General features: G+C 38.2%; 1 protein-coding gene across 1 annotated transcript in view; it reads right to left on the bottom strand.

Moving 5' to 3' along the window:
* ADAMTSL3 (ADAMTS like 3) overlaps window positions 1–26,700 on the bottom strand; it is a 371,609-nt gene that overhangs the window by 150,305 nt on the left and 194,604 nt on the right. Inside the window, 2 exon segments of the mRNA XM_007470069.1 lie at window positions 2,697–2,808; window positions 23,951–24,108. Coding sequence (XP_007470131.1) covers window positions 2,697–2,808; window positions 23,951–24,108 — 270 coding nt within the window.

The following is a 26,700-nucleotide window of genomic DNA, read 5'->3' as shown; positions in this document are numbered from 1 at the left end:
GGTGTAAGGCTCTTTAGCCAAAGCACCTATGGAGAGCTAACAATTGCATTGAGTGCTATTTTCAGTTTCCCGAACTACTTTAGGTTTAGAGCTGTTGTGGGGAGCGAACAAGATCATGTGTGTCAGAGCTTTGTTAAAAATGTAAATCTCCAGACACATGCTAGGTGATATGGTGCAGCAGCAGCTGGAAAAAAAAACCCAAAAGACTTTTTAAAAAAGACTCTCAGGTTCTTCTAAGATGACTAATATGTGTGGCCAAGATTGAGAATGACTACCTGAACTGATTGTGTTACTCTTAGCACTTATAACTAAAAGTCACAATAGATGCCTTTGAAAATGTTTGGAGCTCAGGTACAGAAGGTAGTTATTCACTGTCACGTCTCCTCATGCTGGCACTGTGCAAGGCTCTCTTGTTTCCGTATACTTTCTCTTCTCCCATCACCACTCCCATTACAATCCCCCAGAGACACCTATTTATTGTTTATATGTCCTTAACTATACATCTGTCTTATGTAATTTTGTTTTGTGTGTATCTGTTTTGACTAAATTAATGATACTGTGTTTTAAGTCCTGTTCTGTTTTCTACTTTTCTCACTCAACATTACATTTCTGAGAACTACCCTTGTACTGTTGCTTCTTTCTTTTTTATAATATTCCATTGCTTGTACATTTTACTTATTTCCTGTCCTGGGGTACCTAGGGGTACCTCTGATGACAATGAACTTTCTAACTGGGAACATAAGCATTGTCTGTACAGAGAGGAACAAAACCCTCCCCGCCTACATCTCCCTCTGCCTCATAAGCCTTCAAAGAAGAAGGAATGAAGACTTATTCCTGATTCTATTAAATTCAATTTGTACAGTCTCTGAGGAAAGTGAACATTCCACAAGGATGAGTGCTATAAACTTAAAAAACAACTCACAAAATGATGCTTCTAACTTCCTGAAAGATTTGATTCCAGGTTTCCTGTCACTACATAAGTGTCATGTTAAGTTTTTTTAAAAGTAATTTTTCAAAACCAGAATGAGCTCTTCACCAAAAAAAAAACCCACAAAAAAAACAAACAAAAAAATCCCCAAAGTTAAGTTCTCAGCCTCAGCCAACTGGTCTAAAGTTCTAAAAATACATTTAAAGGCCCAATTGCTGAGAGGAATCTGATTTTATAAACCAATAGACAGCTTTCTACAAGTCAAGGCTTAAATGTAAGCTGAGTGTAGGACAGACTGGTATGCATTACAAAAAGCAAGGTCAAAACCACAGGAACGAAAATCCAAATGGAGTCAATAAAATATTACTTGGGTGCCAATATCTGCCAGAAAGTCTGCAATATCAGATGACAGTGGCAATCTTGGTACTTTCTCCAAACTAATCTCAAGTATCCCACATAGATGATTGCAGACAAGACCAGGAAAGTCCATCCAAATACCTTGGAGACCAGCACGCTAATTTTCCTGATTACACCAAAAACCCTGAAATGCCATCTAACACAAATCATGTAGATTTGATTACTAACATAATTGAATTTTGGTAATGCTTTCCTTGTGGGTTTTATGTGTATGTATTTTTCCCCAAGACAATAACAGAATGAGATTACAGCTCCTTGAGTTAAAGAAAAAAATCTTTGCTCTAAGTGGAAACATATTTCTAGGAGGAGACAAGGAGCATACAGGTGTTTATAATTTGGAGAGAGACAATTAATTTTCCTCTTTAATTTTGTAGCAGTACAGAGAGAGCTAAAAGAGAAAGAAATAAGGCAGACTGCCTTCCTACATTATGAACAAATGTACTGAAGTTCTGCCAGTGTACAGAAAGTGGCAGGATATTGGGGGACCCCCAAAAGGAGCCTAAAATGTTCCTTCTGTCCTTACAGCCAACGCTATCTTTGGTGGACAGTCACACAGCCAGGTGCTTCCATTGAAGGTTCCAGCAGGACTGATCGTGTCTTTTTCCTTGGGCACCAGCTATGAGAAACATCTATTCTCCCCCCAAGAACTGAACCAACTGAACTAATAAGCTTAGTTCCATTATACATGTCCCTCCCAGAATGGAAAGCTTGTCTTTTAACTTAGGTGTCCAAATGAGAACGTCTCTCTGTGTGTGAGAGCTAGGGAATAAATTAAAAAGAAAGAGATATTTGTTTTTCTGATGGGTAAGAATTAAAAATCCCCCCTATCTCTTGGCTTTTATTTTGGAGTCCATGAGAGACATGCAAACATGTTTCCAGCTCTTTGCCCAAAGTAAAGGGTGTTTTCTACATCCAGTTTTCACCTATGTTCAAGAATAAAGCAAACGCACATTCATTAAAACCACTGCATTCCAGGCCACTGAGTAAGATGCTGTGTGGTTACACATCTCTAATTACCACGCTGATTTTTTTTAACATCTTTATTGGAGTATAATTGCTTTACAATGTTGTGTTAGTTTCTTCTGGATAACAAAGTGAGTCAGCTATACATATACATATATCCCCATATCCCCTCCCTCTTGCGTCTCCCTCCCTCCCACCCTCCCTACCCCACCCCTCTAGGTGGTCACACAGCACCGAGCTGATCTCCCTGTGCTATGCAGCTGCTTCCCACTGGCTATCTATTTACATTTGGTAGTATCACGCTAACTTTAAAGTCAGCTTCAAAAAAGCAGACGTGTCATTTCTGACTCTGAGCTCTAAATATTCATGAACAAAGTCTGTGCCTCACCTCCTCCACATGTCACAGTGCAGGGAAAGAAGTCAGTTTGTCTCCACTGATGACTGATTGGCTGGTAAAAGAAGAACTGGACCACGCTGTCCTTGGCCGCAGTGTACCTGGTCTGGACGGAGACAACTTTGATAACATACTCGCATGCAAGGAGCTAGTGCCTTCCACATCTTTCAATATCAGGTGAACACAAGTCACCTACGTAGACAAACACATCTATCACAATAAAGTGTGTTACATGAAGATTCCCAGAATTTTAAGATGTGACAGCATTTCGATTAGATGTGTCATAAATGGGATCTCAGAAGATCTTTGACCAATCTCCTTGGGATCATTTTTCCAGATAATTCTATGCCTGTGAATGAGTTCACAAAAATGTAGGTGCATTTTTAGTTTATTTATTTAAGTTTTATTTTTCTTCCCAATACATTTGATTTTAATTTCCATGAGAACAGGAAATGAGACAGGAAATGTAATCTGGGTTTGCTTACAACATGGCACAAACTGCGATTCTTACATTTATAATAACATCTTTAAGCAGATCCTTCTGAAAAATCCTTCTGAAAGCACAACTATAGAAACTCAAATGTACACAAATCCATGGTGTTTGCATAGAAGCCTTTCAGTATCTAATTAAAATAGAGGAGGGGCACCACTGAGAGTGAGCAAGCAGTTATAGACAGAGGTAAGTTTACTTTCAGGTTATTTTACTCATGCAGCAAGTCCTCTCCCTACTTTTTTTTTCCTTCCCTCCTGATTGAACAAATGAGTGAATTGAGGAAAAGTCCCAGAACACAACACAAAGAGAAAAAGAGAGAGAAAACAAAGGTTAAGCTGTGGGAGATAGATCCAGAAATGGCAGCATTACATGGAGTTCAAGAGAAAACATAGAAAAAATAATGAAAAGGTGATATTTGATTACATCATTGTTGAGAACTTCCTAGACCTTAAGAAAAACAGAAGTACTCAGTCTAAAAATATTCATAAAGTTCTGAGCAGACATTGTAAAAAATACAACAATAAGGATAAAGAGAAATTCTGAAAGTTATCAGCAAGAAAAAAAATGATTCCCTACAAAGGAGTGAGAATCAGAATGGCATCAGATTTCTCACAGACAATAATGGATGCAAGAAAACAAAAGCATACCTTCAAAGTGATGAGGGACAATAGTTTTTTAATCTAGAATTCGACAACCAAACTATTCATTGCTAATCAATGATCAACTGTCAACTTATAAACAATCTATGATCAAATTATCAATCAGTGAAATAAAGTTTTTCTCAGACACAAAATGACAGAAACTTAACCACTCAGAAACTCTCACTAGGAAGAAAAAACTATGAAAGGATATACTGAAAAAGAAGTAATATAAATCCACAGGAAAGTAGTGAGATGCAAGAAGCAGTAATGATGAAATAAATCAGTAAAGCTTATTAGTAAATCTAAATAAGGGTTGACCGAAAAAGAAAACTTTGAGGTATTTAATTATAAAATAGTAAAAAGAAATTGTAAAATTATAAAATGAAGAAAAATTCCAGACACGAGATGTGTGTGGAGGGAGGGAGGAGCAGGGTTACAGTGATGGGATGAGGACAGCACAGAAAAGACTTCTAAGTAGTTTTGCTTCTGGCTATGGAAGAACGGTTTGCTTCTGATGAATCCTCCCACTGAGAATAAGTAAAAGTGCTGCATAAAATACTTTTTAATGTACTTGAAGGCATCAGAAAACAACCGTAGTAGTGAGGATGTGCAAGGCCAATATCCCAGACACAAAGGAAGCCCAGACATGTGAGCATAACATTTGGTACCACCTTTAGTACCACCTTTCTGCTCAAGACATTTTCCATTTTACAAGTGGTGACTGAGCAGCTGAGAAGCTGAGCAGGCCTGTCATCAGACTCAAGTGGCTGAGGCAACAAAACCTGGAGCTCCAGGCCCGCCAAGGTGAGGAGTGTTGGTAAACAGCCCAGGCTCCCAGCTGGGACCCCAGAAAGCTGTATCCTAGGAATAAGAGTAGACTGGAAAGGACTTCCCTGGTGGCACCGTGGTTAAGAATCTGCCTGCCAATGCAGGGGACACGGATTCAAGCCCTGGTCTGGGAAGATCCCATTTGCCACGGAGCAACTAAGCCTGTACACCACAACTACTGAGCCTGTGCTCTAGAGCCCATGAGCCACAACTACTGAGCCTGTGCACCACAACTACTGAAGCCCACGTGCTCTATGGCCCGTGTGCAGCAACTACTGAGCCCACATGCTGCAACTACTGAAGCCTGCATGCCTAGAGCCTGTGCTCCGCCACAAGATAAGCTACTGCAGTTGAGAAGCCCGCACACTGCAATGAAGAGTAGCCCCCACTCACCACAACTAGAGAAAGGCTGCGTGCAGCAACGAAGACCAACACAGCCAAAAAAATATACTGGAAATATTCCAGTTTTCAAAGGGAATGATGCCCAGATTCAAATTATTTCAGTCCCTTGGATGAAGGTGATTAGCTGCTAATCTGTCTTCTAGAAGCAATAATTAATCCAGTCTCAAATGGTATCTATAATCTTTCCTCTACTATATGCAGCAAAACTTTAACCCTAGATATACAACGAAGATAAAATTTAACACCAACCAAAAAGGTGGGAAAACAGACATATAATCAGAAAAATAGGAAATCCAGATATGGGCATTAACTGATAGAAACTTAAAAATATAAGTATACCGCTACCATTTCCTGTAACTCTGACCTTGGCTTCATGTCTTGTTTCCTGGCTTGAGGGCCTAGCAACACCTCATTCTATTCCCATGGTCAAAAAACAGGTGTTAGCACATAGCTTTCACCTCAGACTCTGTTTTTAAGAAAACTTAGACAAAGATACTGTGACTAAAATGTTCAAGAAATTAAATGACAAGATGGAGAATTTCACCAGAAACAAAGAAACTGTAACAAAAATAAAATGTGATTGTACAAATAAAAAGCAAAATAATTTAAATAAATCTCTCAATGAATAGACTTAGTAGACTAGACTGGGGTTCAAATATTATCTTAAAGAACCAGATAGTAAAAGTGAGTTTTCAGGCCACGTTATCTCAGTTGCAATTATTCAACTCTGCTGGTGTAGTGCAAAAGCAGACACAAGTAATACATAAATAAATGAGGATAGCTGTAAACTCCATTTACAAAGACAGTTGGTCAGCTTGCTGGTCATAATCTGCTGACTTCTGGATTATATACACCTATTCAGAGAATTAGCAAACTGACAGATAAAAAGAAAATGGAAATTAGACATTTGAGATACAGGTATAACTGTAGTCCCAGAAAAAGAGAACAAAGAGAATAAGATAGAAGCTATACCTGAAGAGGTAATAAATGAGAAAATCTTCCAAAACTGATGATGGATATCAAGCTACAGATTCATGAAGCACCAGGAACCTCAAGAAGAAGAAAGTTATTAATTATATCAAATTGATGAAAACCAAAAACAAAGGGAAAACACTTGAAAGCAGGCAAAGAAAAAAGACACATTACCTTCTAAGGAACAAAAATAAGACTGAAAGCTGAATTCTCAACAGAATAAATGGAAGCCGGAAGACAATGAAGTAATATCTTCAAAGTGCTGAAAGAAAATAGTTTCACAATGATAAAGAGGTCAAATCATTAGAAGAAGTAATGATTCTAAACGTGAGTGTACCTAACCACCTAACCTCAAAATATATAATTCAAAAATTGACAAGAAACAGAAAAAGTATAGACAAATGCACAGTCATAGTGGTAGTTTTACCAGGTCTCTTGTGGTAACTAACAGAATAAGCAGACAAAAATCAGTAAGGCTATAATTTTGCATGAAACCATTAATAAATATGACCTAATTGACATATGTAGAACATTATGCCCAACATCAGAAGACTACATATCACAGTCTTCCAAAATTTGCTACATTCTGAGCCACAAATTAAGTTTCAACAAATTTCAAAACATTAAAATAATATAATGTTATTTGACTACAGTAGAATTAAGGTATAAAATGATGAGATTACTTGAAAATTCCCACATACTTGGATGCTACACTTCTAAATATTCTATAAGTCACTATATCACTATATCATATATATCACTATGGAAATTACAATACCACTTAACTGAATGATGAAGAAAAAGATTTCATATCAAACTCTGTGGAACAAAATCTAAAGCATACTTTGAGAGAAATTTACAGAGTTAAAAGGATATGTTATGGAAAAATTGGATGAAAATCACTGATCTAAACAGCCATCCCCAAAAGTTAGAAAAGGACTTCCCTGGTGGTAAAGTGGTTAAGAATCCACCTGCCAATGCAAGGGACTGGCATTGGCAATGCCAATGCTCGATCGCTGGTCCAGGCAGATCCCACATGCCACGGAGCAACTAAGCCCATGCGCCACAACTACTGAGCGTGCACTCTAGAGCCTGCAAGCCACAACTACTGAGCCTGCCTGCCACAACTATTGAAGCATGTGCACCTAGAGCCCATGTTTTGCAACGAGAAGCCACCGCAATGAGAAGCCCACACACTGCAACGAAGAGTAGCCCCCACTCGCCGCAACTAGAGAAAGCCTGGGTGCAGCAATGAAGACCTCATGCAGCCAAAAATAAATAAATAAGTAAATAAATTTATATAAAAAAAGGTTAGAAGAAGAATAACATATTGAATCTGGAGAAAGTAGAGAGATGGTAACAATACAGATAAGAGCAAACATTAATGATATCAGAATGAAACTACTTTAAGGTGGTTTATAAAGCCAAAAGGTGTTTCTGTGAAAAGTCTCATAAAATTGATAGACCTCCAACATGACTGATTAAGGAAAAAAACGAGTAGGGACAAATAAAATTAGGAATGAGAAAGAAGATTCGCTACAGATTCTCCACACAATGAAGAAATAAGACAATACCATAAAAAATCTATGCCAATAACTTTCAAAAAGCTAGTTGAAATAGACAAATTCCTTGAAACAAAACTGACACATAAGGGAATAAAACATCTGATTAGTCAAGTAATAGCAATCTCACACAAACTGTTACAGAAAATAAGAACAGAGGAAATACTTCTCAATTTGTTTTATAAACCTAGTGTAAAATTAATACCAAGACCCAAAAAAGACGTTACAGGAAAAAACAACCCCAAAAACAAAAACCTCTCCTGGAAACAAATACCGAAAAAGAATCATAAATAAAATAATTTAAAATCATTGGGAAAGGGAACAACAGAGGTTCAAGATGGCAGAGTAGAAGGACGTGTGCTAACTCCCTCTTGCGAGAGCATCAGAATCACAACTAACTGCTGAACAGTCATTGACAGGAAGACACTGGAACTCACCAAAAAAGATACCCCACATCCAAAGACAAAGGAGAAGCCACAGTGAGATGGTAGGAGGGTCACAATCACAATAAAATCAAAACCCATAACTGCTGGGTGAGTGACTCACAAACTGGAGAATAATTATACCACAGAAGTCCACCCACTGGAGTGAAGGTTCTGAGCCCCACGTCAGGCTTCCCAACCTGGGGGTTCAGCAATTGGAGGAGGAATTCCCAGAGAATCAGACTTTGAAGGCTAGTGGGATTTAAGTGCAGGACCTCGACAGGACTGGGGGAAACAGAGACTCCACTCTTGGAGGGCACACAAAAAGTAGTGTACACATCAGGACCCAGGTAGAAGGAGCAGTGACCCCGTAGGAAACTGAACCAGACCTACCTGCTGGTGTTGGAGGTTCTCCTGCAGAGGCAGGGGATGGCTGTGGCTCACCACAGGGACAAGAACACTGGCAGCAGAAATTCTGGGAAGTACTCCTTGGCGTGAGCCCTCCCAGAGTCCACCATTAGTCACACCAAAGAGCTGTAGCCTCCAGTGCTGGGTCACCTCAGGCCAAACAACCAACAGGGAGGAAACCCAGCACCACCCATCAGCAGACAAATGGATTATAGTTTTACTGAGCTCTGCCCACCAGAGCAACACCCAGCTCTACCCACTACCAGTCCCTCCCATCAGGAAGCTTGCACAAGCCTCTTAGATAGCCTCATCCACCAGAGGGCAGAGAGCAGAAGCAAGAACTACAATCCTGCAGCCTGTGGAATGAAAACCACATTCACAGAAAGATAGACAAAATGAAAAGGCAGAGGACTAGGTACCAGATGAAGGAACAAAATAAAATCCCAGAAAAACAACTAAATCAAGTGGAGATAGGCAACCTTCCAGAAAAAGAATTCAGAATAATGATAGTGAAGATGATCTGGGACCTCGGAAAAAGAATGGAGGCAAAGATCGAGAAGATGCAAGAAATATTTAACAAAGACCTAGAAGAATTAAAGAATAAACACCTAGAAGAATTAAAGAACAAACAGAGATGAACAATACAATAACTGAAATGAAAAAGACACTACAAGGAATCAATAGCAGAATAACTGAGGCAGAAGACTGAATAAGTGACCTGGAAGACAGAATGGTGGAATTCACTGCCACAGAACAGAATAAAGAAAAAAGAATGAAAAGAAATGAAGACAGCCTAAGAGACCTCTGGGACAACATTAAACACACCAACATTCACATTATAGGGGTCCCAGAAGGAGAAGAGAGAGAGAAAGGATCCAAGAAAATATTTGAAGAGATTATAGTCGAATATTCCCTAATATGGGAAAGGAAATAGCCACCCAAGTCCAAGAAGCATAGAGAGTTCCAGGCAGGACAAACCCAAGGAGAAACATGCCAAGACACATAGTAATCAAATGGGTAAAAATTAAAGACAAAGAAAAATTATTAAAAGCAGCAAGGGAAAAATGACAAATAACATACAAGGGAACTTGCATAAGGTTAACAGCTGATTTCTCAGCAGAAACTCTACAAGCCAGAAGGGAGTGGCATGATATATTAAAGTGATGAAACGGAAGAACCTACAACCAAGATTACTCTCTCTGGCAAGGATCTCATTCAGATTTGATGAAGCTTTACAGACAAGCAAAAGCTAAGAGAATTCAGCACCACCAAACCAGCTTTACAACAAATGTTAAAGGAACTTCTCTAAGTGGGAAATGCAAGAGAAGAAAAGGATCTACAAGAAGAAACCCAAACCAATTAAGAAAATGGTAATAGGAACATACATATCAATAATTACCTTAAATGTGAATGGATTAAGTGCTCCAACCAAGAGACACAGGTTCGCTGCATGGATACATAAACAAGACCCATATATACGTTGTCTACAAGAGACCCAAGTCAGACCTACGGCCACATACAGACTGAAAGTGAGGGGATGGAAAAACATATTCCCTGCAAATGGAAATCAAAAGAAAGCTGGAGTAGCAATACTCATATCAGATAAAATAGACTTTAAAATAAAGAATGTTATAAGAGACAAGGAAGGACGTTACATAATGATCAATCCAAGAAGATATATTATAAAATTATATTATAAATTATATTTATATATATTATAAAAATATATTATAAAATTATAAATATATATGCACCCAACATAGGAGCACCTCAATACATAAGGCAAATGTTAAGAGCTATAAAAGAGGAAATCAACAGTAACACAATAATAGTGGGGGATGTTAACACCTCACTTACATCAATGGACAGATCATCCAGACAGAAAACTAATAAGGAAACAAAAGCTTTAAAAGACACAATAGACCAGATAGATTTAATTGATATTTATAGGACATTCCATCCAAAAACAGCAGATTACACTTTCCTCTCAAGTGCACACAGAACATTCTCCAGTATAGATCACATCTTGGGTCACAAATCAAGCCTCAGTAAATTTAAGAAAATTGAAATCATATCAAGCATCTTATCCCACTACAATGCTATGAGATTAGAAATCAATTACAGGGAAAAAAAAAGTAAAGTAAAAAACACAAACACATGGAGGCTAAACAATACGCTACTAAATAACCAAGAGATCACTGAAGAAATCAAAGAGGAAATCAAAAAATACCTAAAGACAAATGACAATGAGAACATGATGATCCAAAACCTATAGGATGCAGCAAAAGGTGTTCTAAGAGGGAAGTTTATAGCAATACAATCCTACCTTAAGAAAAAAGAAACATCTCAAATAAACAAGCTAACCTTACACCTAAAGTAACTTGAGAAAGAAGAACAAACACAACCCAAAGTTAGCAGAAGGAAAGAAATAATAAAGATCAGAGCAGAAATAAATGAAATAGAAACAAAGAAAACAATAGCAAAGATCAATAAAACTAAAAGCTGATTCCTTGAGAAGATAAACAAAATTGATAAACCCTTAGCCAGACTCATCAATAAAAAGAGGGAGAGGACTAAAATCAATAAAATTAGAAATGAAGGGCTTCCCTGGTGGCGCAGTGGTTGAGAGTCCGCCTGCCGATGCAGGGGACACGGGTTCGTGCCCCGGTCTGGGAAGATCCCACATGCTGCGGAGTGGCTGGGCCCGTGAGCCATGGCTGCTGAGCCTGCGCGTCCGGAGCCTGTGCTCCGCAACGGGAGAGGCCACAACAGTGAGAGACCCACATACCGCAACAACAAAAAAAAAAATTAGAAATGAAAAAGGAGAAGTTACAACAGACACTGCAGAAATACAAAGCATCATAAAAGACTACTATAAGCAACTCTATGCCAATTAAATGGACAACCTGGAAGAAATGGACAAATTCTTAGAAAGGTATAACCTTCCAAGACTGAACCAAGAAGAAATAGAAAATATGAACAGACCAATCACAAGTAATGAAATTGAAACTGTGATTAAAAATCTTCCAACAAACAAAAGTCCAGGGCCAGGGGGCTTCACAGGTGGATTCTATCGAACTTTTAGAGAAGAGCTAACACCCATCCCTCTCAAACTCTTTCAAAAAATTTCAGAGGAAGGAACACTCCCAAACTCATTCTACGAGGCTACCATCACCCTGATACCAAAACCAGACAGAGATACTACAAAAAAAAGAAAATTACAGACCAATATCACTGATGAACATAGATGCAAAAATCCTCAACAAAATACTAGCAAACAGAATCCAACAACACATTAAAAAAATCATACATCATGATCAAGTGGGATTTATCCCAGGTATGCAAGGGTTCTTCAATATACGCAAATCAATCAATGTGATACACCATATTAACAAACTGAAAAATAAAAACCATACAATCATCTCAATAGATGCAAAAAAGCTTTTGACAAAAAGTTTTGACAAAACACCCATTTATGATAAAAACTCTCCAGAAAGTGGGCATAGAGGGAACCTACCTACCTCAACATAATAAAGGCCATATATGACAAACCCAGAGCAAACATCATTCTCAATAGCAAAAAACTGAAAGCATTTCCTCTAGATCAGGAACAAGACAAGGATGTCCACTCTCGCCACTCTGATGCAACATAGCTTTGGAAGTCCTAGCCACAGCAATCAGAGAAAAAAAAGAAATAAAAGGAATACAAATTGGAAAAGAAGAAGTAAAACAGTCACTGTTTGCAGATGATATGCTACTATACATAGAGAATCCTAAAGATGCCACCAGAAAACTACTAGAGCTAATCAATGAATTTGGTAAAGTTTCAGGATACAAAATTAATGCACAGATATCTCTTGCATTGCTATACACTAACAACAAAAGATCAGAAAGAGAAATTAAGGAAACAACCCCATTCGCCATTGCAACAAAAAGAATAAAATACCTAGGAATAAACCTACCTAAGGAGGTAAAAGACCGGTACTCAGAAAACTATAAGACACTGATGAAAGAAACAAAGATGACACAAAAACAGATGGAGAGATATAACATGTTCTTGGATTGGAAGAATCAATATTGTGAAAATGACTATACTACCCAAAGCAATCTACAGATTCAGTGCAATCCCTATCAAATTACCCCTGGCATTTTGACAGAACTAGAACAAAAAAATCTTAAAATTTGTATGGAGACACAAAAGACCCCAACTAGCCAAAGCAATCTTGAGGGAAAAAAACAGAGCTGGAGGAATCAGGCTCCCTGACTTCAAACTATACTACAAAGTGAGACTCATCAAAACAATATGGTACTGGCACAAAAACAGAAATATAGATCAATGGAACAGGGTAGAAAGCCCAGAGATAAACCCACCCACCTATGGTCAACTAATCTATGACAAAAGAGGCAAGGATATACAGTGGAGAAAAGACATTCTCTTCAATAAGTGGTGCTGGGAAAACTGGACTACTACTTGTAAAAGAATGTAATTAGAACACTCCCTAACACCATACACAAAAATAAACTCAAAATAGATTAGAGGCCTAAATGTAACACCGGACACTATAAAACTCTTAGAGGAAAACATAGGAAGAACACTCTTTGACATAAATCACAGCAAGACCTTTTTTGACCAACCTCCTAGAGTGATCGAAATAAAAGCAAAAATAAACAAATGGGACCTAATGAAACTTCAAAGCTTTTTCACAGTAATGGAAAACATAAACAAGACGAAAAGACAACCCTTAGAATGGGAGAAAATATTTGCAAACAAATCAACGGACAAAGAATTAATCTCCAAAACATATAAACAGCTCATGCAGCTCAATATTAAAAAAACGAACAACCCAATCCAAAAATGGGAAGAAGACCTAAATAGACATTCCTCCAAAGAAGACATACAGATGGCGTAGAGGCACGTGAAAAGATGCTCAACATCACTAATTATTAGAGAAATGCAAATCAAAGCTACAATGAGGTATCACCTCACACCAGTTAGAATGGGCATGATCAGAAAATCTATAAACAACAAATGCTGGAGAGGGTGTGGAGAAAAGGGAACCCTCTTGCACAGTTGGTGGCAATGTAAATTGATACTGCCACTATGGAGAACAGTATGGAGGTTCCTTAAAAAACTAAAAGTACAATTACCATATGAACCAGCAATCCCACTACTGGGCATATACCCAGAGAAAACCATAATTCAAAAAGACACATGCACTCCAATGTTCACTGCAGCACTATTTACAATAGCCAGGTCATGGAAGCAACCTAAATGCCCATCAACAGACGAATGAATAAAGAAGATGTGGTACATATATACAATGGAATATTACTCTGCCATAAAAAGGAACAAAATTGGGTCATTTGTAGAGATGTGGATGGACCTAGAGACTATCATACAGAGTGAAGTTAGTCAGAAAGAGAAAACAAATATCGTGTATTAATGCATATATTTGGAATCTAGACAAATGGTACAGATGAACTGGTTTGCAAGGCAGAAACAGAGACACAGATGTAGAGAACAAACGTATGGACACCAAGAGGGGAAAGCGGGGGCAGTGGGGGGTGGTGTGATGAATTGGGAGATTGGGATTGACATATATACATTAATATTTATTTTAAAAACTAACTAATAAGAAACTGCTATATGTAGAAAATAAATAAAATAAAATTGAAATTTAAAAAATCATACCTCATGATATATAAAAGGATAATCCTTTTTGTTAATAATAAAATAAATACTTATAAGTAAATATTAATAATAAATTCTAATAAAAAATAATAATGACCAAGTGAGGTTTATTAAAGGAAGGTAAGATGGGTTTAACATCTGAAAATCAATGTAATTCACTATATTAAAAGGAATAAAAGAAAAAATATGATCACTTCAAAAAATGCAAAAAGGCATCTAATAAAATTTCATGCTTATATACGTTAATGATGCAAACTAGGAAAAAATGTATTTCATCAGATGAAAACATCTACAAGAAATTTACAGAAAACATCATACACAATTGGGGAATTATAGAGATCTTTGTCCTGAAAGTGAGAAGCATGACAAGCAAAGCTGCCATCACTACTTCTATTCAGCATTATACTAGATGTCCTAAGTAACGGAATATAGCAAGAAAAAATTTTAAAAGCATAGAACAATTAGAAAAAAGAAACAGAGCTCATTATTTGCAGGTGTCATAACTGTGTATGTACATAATCCAAGAGAATTCACAAACTATTAGTATTAGCAAGTGAATATAGTGAGAATATAATGTCAATATACAAAAGTCAATTAGATTTTCATACTCTAGCAGAAAACAAACAAAAAAATTTTAAAACATTTACAATAACATCAAAATAACAAACATTTGGGAATTAATTTAACAAAAGATATGCAAATCATATACATTGAAAATTATAAACATTATTGAGAAGAATTTAAAAAGAACTAAACAAAGGGATGAATATACCATATTTATGGATTGGAAGACTTGATATTGGAAAGTCAATTTTCTCCAATTTGACCTACAAATTCAATGAAATTCCAATCAAAATCAGAATTTTATAAAAATTTAGAAGCATATTTCAAAATTGATATGGAAATGGAAGGAGTCAAGAATATCAAAGATAATCTTCAAGAACAAAGCTAAAGTACTTACACTACCAGATATCAAGACTTATTTTAATGCTACAGTAATTAAGTCACAATGGTATTGGTGCAAATAGGTCAATGAAACAGAACAGAGTGCAGAAATAGACCCACACATATATAGTTTGGGATTTAAGAGAAATGGGGAAGGGATTGTCTTTTCACCTAATGGTTTTGGGTCAATTGCATAGCCATGGGAAAAAGATATTGATTCCACTTCACAACATATACAAGTATCAATTCTAGTTGGATTATAGCCCTTAGTGTGAAAGGTAGAACAGTAAGATTTCCAGACGAAAACATACGAGAATATTTTTGATCCTAAATAAGGCAAAGATTTTTTAGCCAGGATACAAACAGCTTACACACAGAGTTTAAAATTAACAACCTACACCACAATAAAATTAAGAACTTATGTATGGGGAAACTGATAGCCCTAAATACATTTAATGGAGAACAAAAATTGAAAATAAAATGAATTAAGAATTTAGCTCTAGAAGTTAAAAACAATACCAAAATAAAACGATGTAAAGATAAAGGAAACAAAAATTAAAATTTACATAAATAGAATTTTTTAATGAACTCTGAGAGTTACCAAGCCTTGAATCTAGTTCTTAAATGTCACAGAGACAAATTTTTGGATGGTTTGAACAAAACAAAAATTAGACAAGGAGCCAATGAACAAGTTTAGGAATGAAAGAGACATAGGTACTGTTGAGTTTGTTGTTGTTGTTTTGTTTGTTTTTAGTGATAAAGGAATGCTATGATTACTTTTGAAAAGTTAAGTTTGAAAAATTAGATAAATTGGACACTTTTCGAGAAAATAATAAATTGCAAGATTGACTCAGAAATAGAACCCTAAATATATCAATAAACCTAAGAGATACTGAAATGGTTTTCTAAGTCTTGTTCATTACCACCAAAAAGAAATAGAATAAAGAAAGGAAGGAAGGACGGGAAGGAGGGAGGAAAGGAGGGAGGGAGGGAGGGAGGGAAAGAAAAGGCATTGGGCCCCAATGTTTTACAGAAAGAAATAATCCTTATTGTTGCAGATGCATTTACTTGCTTACCAATATCCATTTCCCTTTCCCTTTCTGCCAGAGGCTTAATTTTGCTCCAAGGTTCCTTCCTCCCACAGGTGTCTCAGATAACTCTCTTTGCAACTTTCAAATATACAATAGAGTATTGTTAACTTTAGTCACTGTACTATACATTACATCCCCAGAACTTACTTATCTTGTAACTGAAAATCTGTACCTTTTGACTCCCTTCACCCATTTCACCTGCCCCACCCTCTTCCTGCCTCTGGCAACCACCAATCTGTTCTCTGTACCTGTGAGTTTCGATTTTTTTTAGATTCCACATGTAAGTGAAACCATACAGTATTTGTCTTTCTCTGACTTATTTCACTTAGCATAATTCCCTCATAGGTCCATCCATGTTGCTGCAAATGGTAGAATTTCCTTCTTTTTATGGCTGAATGATATTCCTGTGTGTGTGTGTGTGTGTGTACATATAAGAAAGTTGTATATATATATATATATATATATATACACCACATCTTCTTTATCCATTCATCCATTGATGGACACAGGCTGTTTCCATGTTTTGGCTATTGTAAATAACGTTGCAATGAACATGGGGATGCAGATATCTTTTTGTCACAGTGATTTTGTTTCCTTCAGATATATTCCCAGAAGTAGAATTACTAGATCATATGGTAACTCTATTTTTAATTTTTTAAGGAACTTCCATACTGTTCTTCATAGTGGCTGCACCAATTTACATTCCCGCCAATAGTGCACAGTGGTCCGTTTTTCCCATATTCTCACCAACACTTGTCTTCTCTTATCTTTTTGATAATAGCCAAGCTAACAGGTGTGAGGTGATAGCTCATTGTAGTTTTGATTTGCATTTCCCTAATAATTAGTGATGTTTGGCACATTTTCATGTACTTTTTGGCCATTTGTATGTCTTCTTTGGAAAACTGTCTATTCAGGTCCTCTGTCCTTCTTTTTTTTTTTTTTTTTTTTTGGTAATAACACAATTCTGAAAAAACAATCAATCAATCCATATATTTTCCTCAAGCTACACCCTACTCGTCGCTTAAATTTATAATACTGATGAAACTTCATTCAATTCTAGTTCTCCACATTGTTATTTTAAAAGACAATGCAATTGTTTAGAGGTCTATTAATATTATAATATCTTTAAATGTCATTAAACCATGATGCAGTATTATCATTCTTCCTTGGAAAAAGTCCATGTTACTACCACTGAGAATTTCTGACTATTGTAAGAGAATTTTAATCCAAACTCCAGGAAGGAGTCATACTTGGATATTTGTTCTTCAATTCCAAGAATGCTGGCATTATATCATATTATTTTAGAGAGCAAAACAGGCAAAAAGGGAGATAAAGGATTCTTTCTTCAAAGTAAATAAAAAATACAAATTAAATAATAATGCCCCTTCCTCCAATCCTAAAAACTTTAGAAAAATGAAGTTATTAAATCTGCAGGGAACTTTTTCTCCCCCAAGATTTTGTTTTTGCTTTTGTGTTTTGTGACCGGGCAGTAGAGTCACAACAAGTGCTCATACTCTATGAAGACAATCGCAAAGATGCAGCTTCTTTCCTTATAACTGCTCTGGTCTTCTTCACAAGCCCCCTCCTGACTAGGGAGGGAGGGGAAAACAGCTTAAATGGAGTTCAACCCTAGGAGGTCAGTCTGGTTCACTCATTTAAAGAGTTCTCTTTAGGTACTGCTGTTTCCGGTGGGGAAGCATCCAGGCCTTCTGCTGTGCCCTCATCCAGACCAATCTCCTCTATGGTGGTATTTGATGTAGGACCTCACAGAGGTGGGAAAGGAAAGAGGCCTCGGATCCATGCCTGGAGGTCCTCATCCTGTCCTTGGGCCCACAGCTGTGTCCCTTGTCCCTCTGGCCACTGGGAGGCCCACAGGGAGCCTCAGTGCCTGTGAGCTCAGCTGTGTTCTTCCCCAGCCAGGGTGGGTGGGCTCCTCTGTTGCCCTGCCCAGTCCACATTACTCTTGTGCTCAGTTTCTCAGTGGTGTGGCTGGGACTCCTCCCCAGTCCCTGGCCTGGCTCACAGCCCCTTACCAAGGAGACCAGATGCTTTACTGTCCAAGCCAGGACGTTTCTGAGGATGAAAGGAGGAGCTTCTAAGAATTAAGTCAGGGCTGCAGGTGGAAACTGGGTCTTTTCTGAACAAACTACGATGTCTGGTCACCCTACATTTACCCCTCCGCTGCAGGGTCATTTTGCCCCCACCATGTCAAGGCTGGCCAGCCAAGAGTACATGGAATTTTCTAGATACCTTCCACGCCACACAGGAGCTGAGGGAGACCCCGGGGAGCTGAACTCAGACGCAACCTGTGACTAACCATTTCACGGCACTCATGCCAATTTCATTCCAAGGTAGCTTCCCCCAGTGGTGGATGGAGATGGCCACCCTAGGAGGCATTTTCCTCTTGGGTTCTAAATGAAAAGTGAAGCAAATCTCCTCCTCTGCCTTTAGCTTTGAAACCTACTTAATATGCTTCCCTGCTCTGCAGAGTGACTGCTGTCATGATCCATGTCTCACTGCCTTGCTTCCTCCATCCTGTCCCCAGTTTTCCTCTTTTACCCACAATGCCCTGAGGCAGAGGAAGCCGACTCTCCACATCCTGGCTGGGGTCTCCCTACAATGGATGCTCCTCCTGAGTGTAGGGCGCTGAGGACACTAAGCCCACAGCTCAGCCTTACTGGGGGTAGAGGCATCCTCTATATTGCAGAAGAAACACTTTGATTTAGTCCCCCAAACTTGGTCCTTGAAATGTTATGGGAACTAAATCAATTTATAGAAGGCTTATCTCCTTCCATAAGCCTGACGTTCAAGACAAAAGTCTAAACTAAAAAAAAGAAGAAAATCCTACCTTAATAATCAAAAGTTGAACATGAATGCTCTTTGCAGTCCTGCTAACAACAGCCCAATCATTAACCACTACTTTCAAACCCCCAGGGTGAATAGGTCCACTGACAAGGGAGATGGTCAAGTACAGAATGGCAGAAAAAAAGGAAATTAACAAATGTAAATTACATTAACATTTACAAGCATATACTACTCCTGTTTGGTTAGGAAAATGATTTTATAACAATGGTAAGAAAATGAATTCAAACTCAACTGCCTTACTTGGCCACTTCTAAATAATTTCTAAAATTTATGGAATAGATTTTTCTGTAAAACTCTGTTTCATATTTGTGTATATATTACACCAATAATTTAGCTGTGAATTATGGTAACTACTAGAACAGTATCTGAACTGCTTTAACCAAGAAATTTCCCTCAACAGACCACATTACAGTAACTATCATGTAATATTTCAACAGTTTCTACCTTTGTGATTCATGGCAAATGCTTAAAATGAGGTGGAATTCTGATTGGGAGGCATGATGAAACAGATAAATTTTCTTTTCTGTTAGACACTGTTATGGGCTGAACTGTATCCATCCCCAAAAACATATGTTTAAGTCCTAACTCACAGAACCTCAGAATATGATCTTATCTGGAAATAGGGTCTTTGCAGATCTAGTCAAGTTAAGATGAGGTCATTAAAGTGGGTCCAACCCAGTATGACTGGCATGCTTATGTAAAGGGGAAATTTGGGCTCAGAGGTGGACATGCACAGAGGGAAGGTGGTGTGAAGACAAAGGGAGAAAACCTGAGGATCCAAGAGGCTAGGAAACAAATTGTCCCTCACAGCCCTTACAAGGAACCAGACCTGCCCTCACCTTGATTTTAGAGTTCTAGCCTCCAGCACTGTGAGACATAAACATCTGTTGTTTAAGCCAACCAGTTTATAGTGCTTTGTTACAGTAGCCTCAGGAAACTAACACATGCACAGACTCTAAAAACTATCTTGCTGTGTTTTGAAACACCTGTGAACATATGAATTTAGCCAGAGTCTGCATCACATTGCAAGGCTGAAATCTTCTCTTTGAGAGAGAGGAAAACAGGCAGTTTCAAATCCTCTCAGCCCTGGATAAGTTAGATATGCTATCATAACTCCCCAGAAAGAAAAGAAAGACTTTGTAGGTAGAAAATATACAAAATATCTGGAGCTGTGTTTGGAGGAAACCAGAGACAGAGGCTTGCCTAGCTGAAAACTAATGGGAAAAGAAATCAGAAAACATTTTCCTACAGAAACACAAAGTATCCAAATGGGAGAAAGAGGAAGATTTCAGACCACAAGGAAGAGAAACTTTTTTTTTCCTTGAAGATGGACATGTTTTTTAAAGAGGGGAAAAGCCACCAGCAATAATTTAAATACTTAACCACAGAAACAGATGTCTTTCTCAAAGCCATTTAAGTTTATTTTACTAGATTATTCTCATAAGCATATACTTAAAATTGATATGCACAAGTATCTACTCACTGATATTCAGTAAATTCTCATTGAATGGATAGTGCCTCTTACAGTCCAATCAACAAAGCATACAGCATCAACCACTGGCTCAAGACTCTCTATTGCTCCCTGGTGGCAACATGCATATATTGCAGAAGCAAAATAATACCTCAGGGGCTCTCATGAAAAATACCCGTGACTCAGTAACACAGTAACAAGAGTCATCCATGAGAAACAGATCATTCAGGAAAATAAGAACGTACAGTGAGAAACCCATTGGGAAGAAGAAAAAGTGCACTTTTCAAGAATGGTCCAATCGTGAAAATACAGCTTCTGAAAAAGTAGAAAAAAGAAATTTTGTCTCATTGGTGCAGTGAGTTGCCAGATTTCAGAATCCGCACAATAACCACAAAAGACTCTAACATCCCACGGAAGACTTCATATTTTACTCTCTACGTCACAATATAGTCGTTTTCAACAGTCCATTTATTAAAAGTCCATGAGATGAAGTCTAATCTAGGAACGGTATAAAAGAGGGTGACTTTATATCTCAGTGCACCCATGGCTGAGCGAAATTAGCACTTGGGGGCAGAGCTGGTTTTCACATTCTCTCTCAGGTTGAAGCCAGGTCTTCCTTTTTTTAAATTTAGCTGCTCTTGGTTGATTGGAATGGAAAGAGATACAATGAAATACATGGCTGACCATCATCAGGGACCTAACACACACTTTTAACCTCCCACTCAAAGGACAGAAATCCCTTGATTGCATCCTGGGCCAAGCAGAGATGAATGGAAGCAGAGTTGCTTATCTTAGTAACAACATAGGCTGGGTAATACTACAGTGCTCTGAGAAAAAAAAAAGTAACTAATGGAAAAGGATATTTTCTAGAAACCCACAATATTTGGACAAGCTTATAAGGCAGGGAAAACCATCAGAGTCATTCTTACTTCATCAGAGTGTCTCTGATTTTGCCAATTTCTCTTCCACCACGCACACCACGTTCATGAAAGAAAATGGCTGTAGGTACAAAAATGAGTTTCTATTTATGCATGAGTCTGACAGCTGTGTGTAACACCCTCTTTGATAAATAAGTAAATATATATATATATATATATATATATATATATATATATATTCTTTAAAAAAAAACCTTTCCAGTCAAGGGAGATCAAAACCTTTCCAGAAATTGAAGTTAAAGCCTGGAATTGTTTACTAAATCTGAGGAAACTAGAACTCCGAGACAGGAAAATAGAAGGCTGAGTACAAATTCAGACAGTGGCAACATGCTGCTAAAATGCACCTATTAAGAGGTGAATATATAATTGGGGCAAGAAGGTGTAAAATAATTTTTAATTACACATGTGATATATGACTGTATTTTTTTAAGAACTATTTTTTTTTTTTTTTTTTTTTTGCGATATGTGGGCCTCTCACTGTCGTGGCCTCTCCCGTTGCCGGATGCGCAAGCTCAGCGCCCATGGCTCACGGGCCCAGCCGCTCCGCGGCACGTGGGATCCTCCCAGACCGGGGCACAAACCCGTATCCCCTGCATCGGCAGGCGGACTCCCAACCACTGCGCCACCAGGGAGGCCCAAGAACTATTTTAAGTATTAAAATATTGTAAGTAAAACTAAGATCACTCCCCCAAAGCACCAATTCCCTCTAAAATAGCCATTGTTTCCTCAGTGTTTTCAGTTAGGAATGTATCCTCTCAAATTTTAAAAAAATGTATACACACACATATTCATATACATACACGTGTATGTGCACACATACACTTGTAGAAGTAAACAGTTTATGCGTATATGTGTTTTTATGCATAGGATCAATAAACAGTACATTTTCCACGCTAATACTTTCACCAAACAATATCTTAAAATTTTAACCTTTGTGGCTATTTCTCCCATCCCATCACTGTACTAATGTCTCCTACTTGGTCAGATATCTCCAAATTGACTTGAGAAGAATACAAATCTTCTGAGTAGGAATGAGGAGAATTTTTAAAAAGGTGTTTTGTGTGTGTGTGTGTGTGTGTGTGTGTGTGTGTGTGTGTGTTTTATCACTTGAGCATCAAATGGGAAAACCCTAAGGGAAGCAAACCAAGCCCAGAATTTATGTATAACAATGGATGAGAGAGAATAGAAGGAAAGAGAGATGACAGTTGGCTTCCCCAAAAGCCTTTCACAAAGCTACTGTCAAAGAATTACATTGGGTTGACACTTCAAGGGTCTGACACAGAAGTCATTTCAATGTCTAGGAATGGCAAGTCATGTCCAGGAATGGCAACTTAAATGTCTATGAACGGCAACTGACACTTACACCTTCAATGTCAGGAATACATCAGGGTCTGGTGTGGACCCTGGCAAATGAGGACGTGTGCCCTAATGAAAAGGCTGCTGTTACCCAGCTGCAGCCAATTATTGCTATGGCAACATGCAAGTTAGTTGTCAGATCTTCCCATTTTTAAAAAGAAGCAGGTAAACATACTGGAATTTTAATATTATAATCTCTTGATTTTTTTCAAGGTTGACTATTTAAAACCCAAAGATTCAAAACAACAACTCCACCCAGACCGACCCTTTGCTGGTCACACTGTAGGCAAACAGGACGTCAGTTTGCAACTCTCATCTAATTCCAAAGGTATTTCTCTGCCGGCACAACCGATGTCTCAATGAAACACTCTTTGACAACTAATGTGGAACACAGACAGTTCTTTTGAAGGCACTGGGTCTTTTCACAGGTAAAGAAATCCCTGGCAATTAGAGCTCTTTTCTTTCTTCCCTTTCCATCCTGAAGTTTCCAAAAAGGGATAGGACAAAACCATCCACTGAAATGCCCTTTTTTGCATGTCTTAGGCATTTATAGTTTTATCAGAAGAATTTCACATTGTGCCACCTTGGAAATGTATTGGCCACTACATTTTATATCCTCTGAGTGAAGGAAGATGCCCCCGATGTACCCAAAACAGGAAACACAGAGTCGTGGTTACAAGGGAAGAATAATTCTTGTGAGGGGACCTCGTGACAGGTGTCCGGAAAAGGGCTCATTATGAGACATTGCTGAGGAAACAGGAAAGGGGGTTAAGGAAGGGGGCCTCTGTCTTCTCTGCTCCCCCTTGCAAGGACAGCAATAGCACAGTCGTGGTTTAAGACATGGAGCATTTAACCACTGACCATTTTCACTGAAATCCATCTGGAGGTTTAAAACTGAACACAGCAACTAGAGGTTATACATGCAAAAACAATCATTCCCCTACAAAAGTGAAGCTTGTTTCTTAACTGTTGGGGTTGGGGAACAGAAACTACTTTAGAGAGATGAACAGTTTTTAAGAACTGACTGTCAAGGAGAAAATATTAATGACACATGCCCTGTATAAAAACAGTCACTGGCTGCCTACTAAACAAACGTGTTCTTTTAAAATTCAAGATGTGCGGGGCCCCAGATGCATGACATTTATGAAGAGGTTCATCCTACCTTGAAGATGAAATCAGCCATCAGAGGTCCTGGAATCTTAAAGGCTTGCCTCTCGGAGCCCCTCTGAAATTCAACTGTTGTGTTTTCTACAACAAAAGCTCCAGGGCTATTAAAGCTGTGCTCTCCTTTGCTTCCTTGAAGTGTTTTTGATTCAATGACTAAAATTTAAAAATAAAGTTTCAATGAGAGAATATCTTAAAAGCATTTTATTCCAAAAGATATTTTACTACAAGTAATAGCATCTGATATCAACACAATATCAATACATCCACTCAGTTTACAAACATTGATTCAAATTGGTAGAATAAATATATAAGCTTCTTAGTTATCTATAAAAAGAAGCAAACAAGAGTGTTAGGTCCAGTTAGGTCTACCCAACTCTTTGGAGTCATTTCTATAATAAGGGGAAGAAGAAAACATCTTTCTTTATATTTTTTCATGATGTAGCTATTACTTAAAATAAAGCGATGTTACTCGTTTTCTCACCCATTCAGATAGTAAGCCTAGACTTTTATTTAGACAAAACCACAATAAATTCTAAATTTGCTTTAAAATTTTTTTTTATTTTGAAGTAATTGTAGATTCACAGGAAGTTGCAAGAACAGTAAAGAGGTCGTGTGTACCTTTCATCCAGTTTTACCCAATGGAATGGTTACCTCTTACCCACCTATAATACAATATCAAAACCAAGAAATGGACATTGGTACAATGTGTGCATAGAGTCCTATGCCATTTTGTCACATGTGACCACAACCAAAATACAGAACTATTCCATCACCACAAAGATCTCTCTCATGTGTCACCTCTTTATTCACATTAGCTTTTAAAGGAACAGTACTGCTTTTAGATCGCTTACAGAACGATGCTGACGGTTTAACCAAAATAACACTTCTACCTTATTTCAATGATTTCTTTCTTTCCCTTCTCTCTTTTTTTTTTCTTTCATTTTGTAAATGTCACCATTCTTAGTGGACCTGGTCCACCTGCATTTCTGGCTCCAGATATATTCCTAACTCACTGCCTTGGGTTTTCATTGCCTTATTTCTAAAACGAGGAGTCAGAGCAGACAACCTCCCAGGTCCTCTGCTCCTCAGAAACCTACACTTGACTCACTGGTATTCAATGGTTCTTTAACCATCTCGAACAAAGGACACAACAGAACCAGAACTCCATTCCGTCTCAAACTTAAAAAGCTGATAATAACACAACAAAATGATCTGGATTTTATGAGGCTTCAATCCACATGTGCTGGGCTTCGGTGGTGTTCCTTTGCCCATTTCTCTCTGCCACCAGAGCAGCTGCAGGAATTCAAGCGCCCTGGGCAGATTGCATAACAGGCATTAGGAGACATCCCTGATTATCCCTGACAGGCAGGCTGGGAACTTTTCTGGGAAAATTCAAAGGCTGGACATGAGCTCCTTGATCTGCAGGAGTCATCAGCAGTCAAAGAATAATGCTGGGTAATCTCAGGCACACAAAACCCCTACCACTTTGGCCCTGATCTCCATGACCGCAGTAGATTTTTGGAGAGTGTGAGATTAAATTCATTTCCTAGTTCCAATAAAGATATAAAACAGAGTGTTAGAAAGTGAATTGTCAGTAAACATGAGATGGGAAACTGGAGATAGTAGGAGGGATCCACCCTGGATGAATTAGCCCTTTAAAAGTAAAGGAGGAAAACTCATGAGCATTCGGGTAATATCAAAACACAAAATGAAGCTCGACAAAATCCATCCACGCAAAGGAGGAGGCATGCAAAACACTGCTTCTAGACCGAGATTTAGCCTGAAGTGACTTGATTAAATTCAAATAGAGTGCAATGGATTTGATGGCTGTGATTGTTTTACCACTGCACTAACGTTCTGGATCAAAGCTCTCCAAGTTTCATCTGGCTGCAGAGCTGTGGCAGCGGGTGTCAGAATCTGGAAATGCGATCTGGGGGGAAGGGAAGACCAGTGTGACATCCATCTTTTAAACCTGTTAGTTTGGTTTTGATGTTTTGTTTTCTGACGTTGAGTCTATTCTATTACTTCAAAGGTGTCCAAGATCTTTAGTGGCAAGGATGTGAGAACACAGGAGCAAAACCAGTTTTCAAGTGCATGTGAATTATCCAAACCACTCTTCTCTGATTCTCATAAAATATCTTTATATCAATTATTTCAAAAGGCTTCCCACTCTGTGGGTCACAAACCCTGGCTGCATACATAGGAGGTCAAAAGCAGGTGCTCTGACCTCAACTGTGTAACTTGAGTCAGAAGTGGGTGGTCAATAAAGACAAGGGAAGTGATTTGATGAAGCCATCTTTTTATGGTTTATGGATGCAAACGATTCTGATAGTTTGGATTAACAAAGCCCCTGTGATGAATTCACAGTGAAGTGGAGGTCAGTGTTGGTCTTTAAAAGTTGTCATTTTTATCGGTGGTAAACTTGCTTCTCTTTAGTGCCTGTGCCTCTTAAATTGGCAGAAAAGGAGTTTTTGAAAATCAACAATTTAGATGATGTGTTGACTTATGGATACGTTTTTAAAGTTTTTATTAGTGTCTAGCACCCCATGTGTGTACTGCAGCCCTGTGTTGTGATGTGCAATTCACAGCTCATGAGAGCTGCACACACAGCCCTTCAATTCTCAGAGCTTCCACAGACCCTCTGTGGTTTCTATGGCAAGACAGACAGTGCTGAGTGGAGACCCCAGGCAATCTATAAACAGCCCCACCACTGTGAAAGGCAGAGGGTAAGAGCCTCCTTTCCTG

Source organism: Lipotes vexillifer, unplaced genomic scaffold (assembly GCF_000442215.2).
Source record: "Lipotes vexillifer unplaced genomic scaffold, Lipotes_vexillifer_v1.1 scaffold532, whole genome shotgun sequence".
Taxonomy (NCBI): Eukaryota; Metazoa; Chordata; class Mammalia; order Artiodactyla; family Lipotidae; genus Lipotes; species Lipotes vexillifer.
Note: the sequence above shows the minus strand (reverse complement) of the source record. Positions and strands in the feature narration are given on the sequence as shown.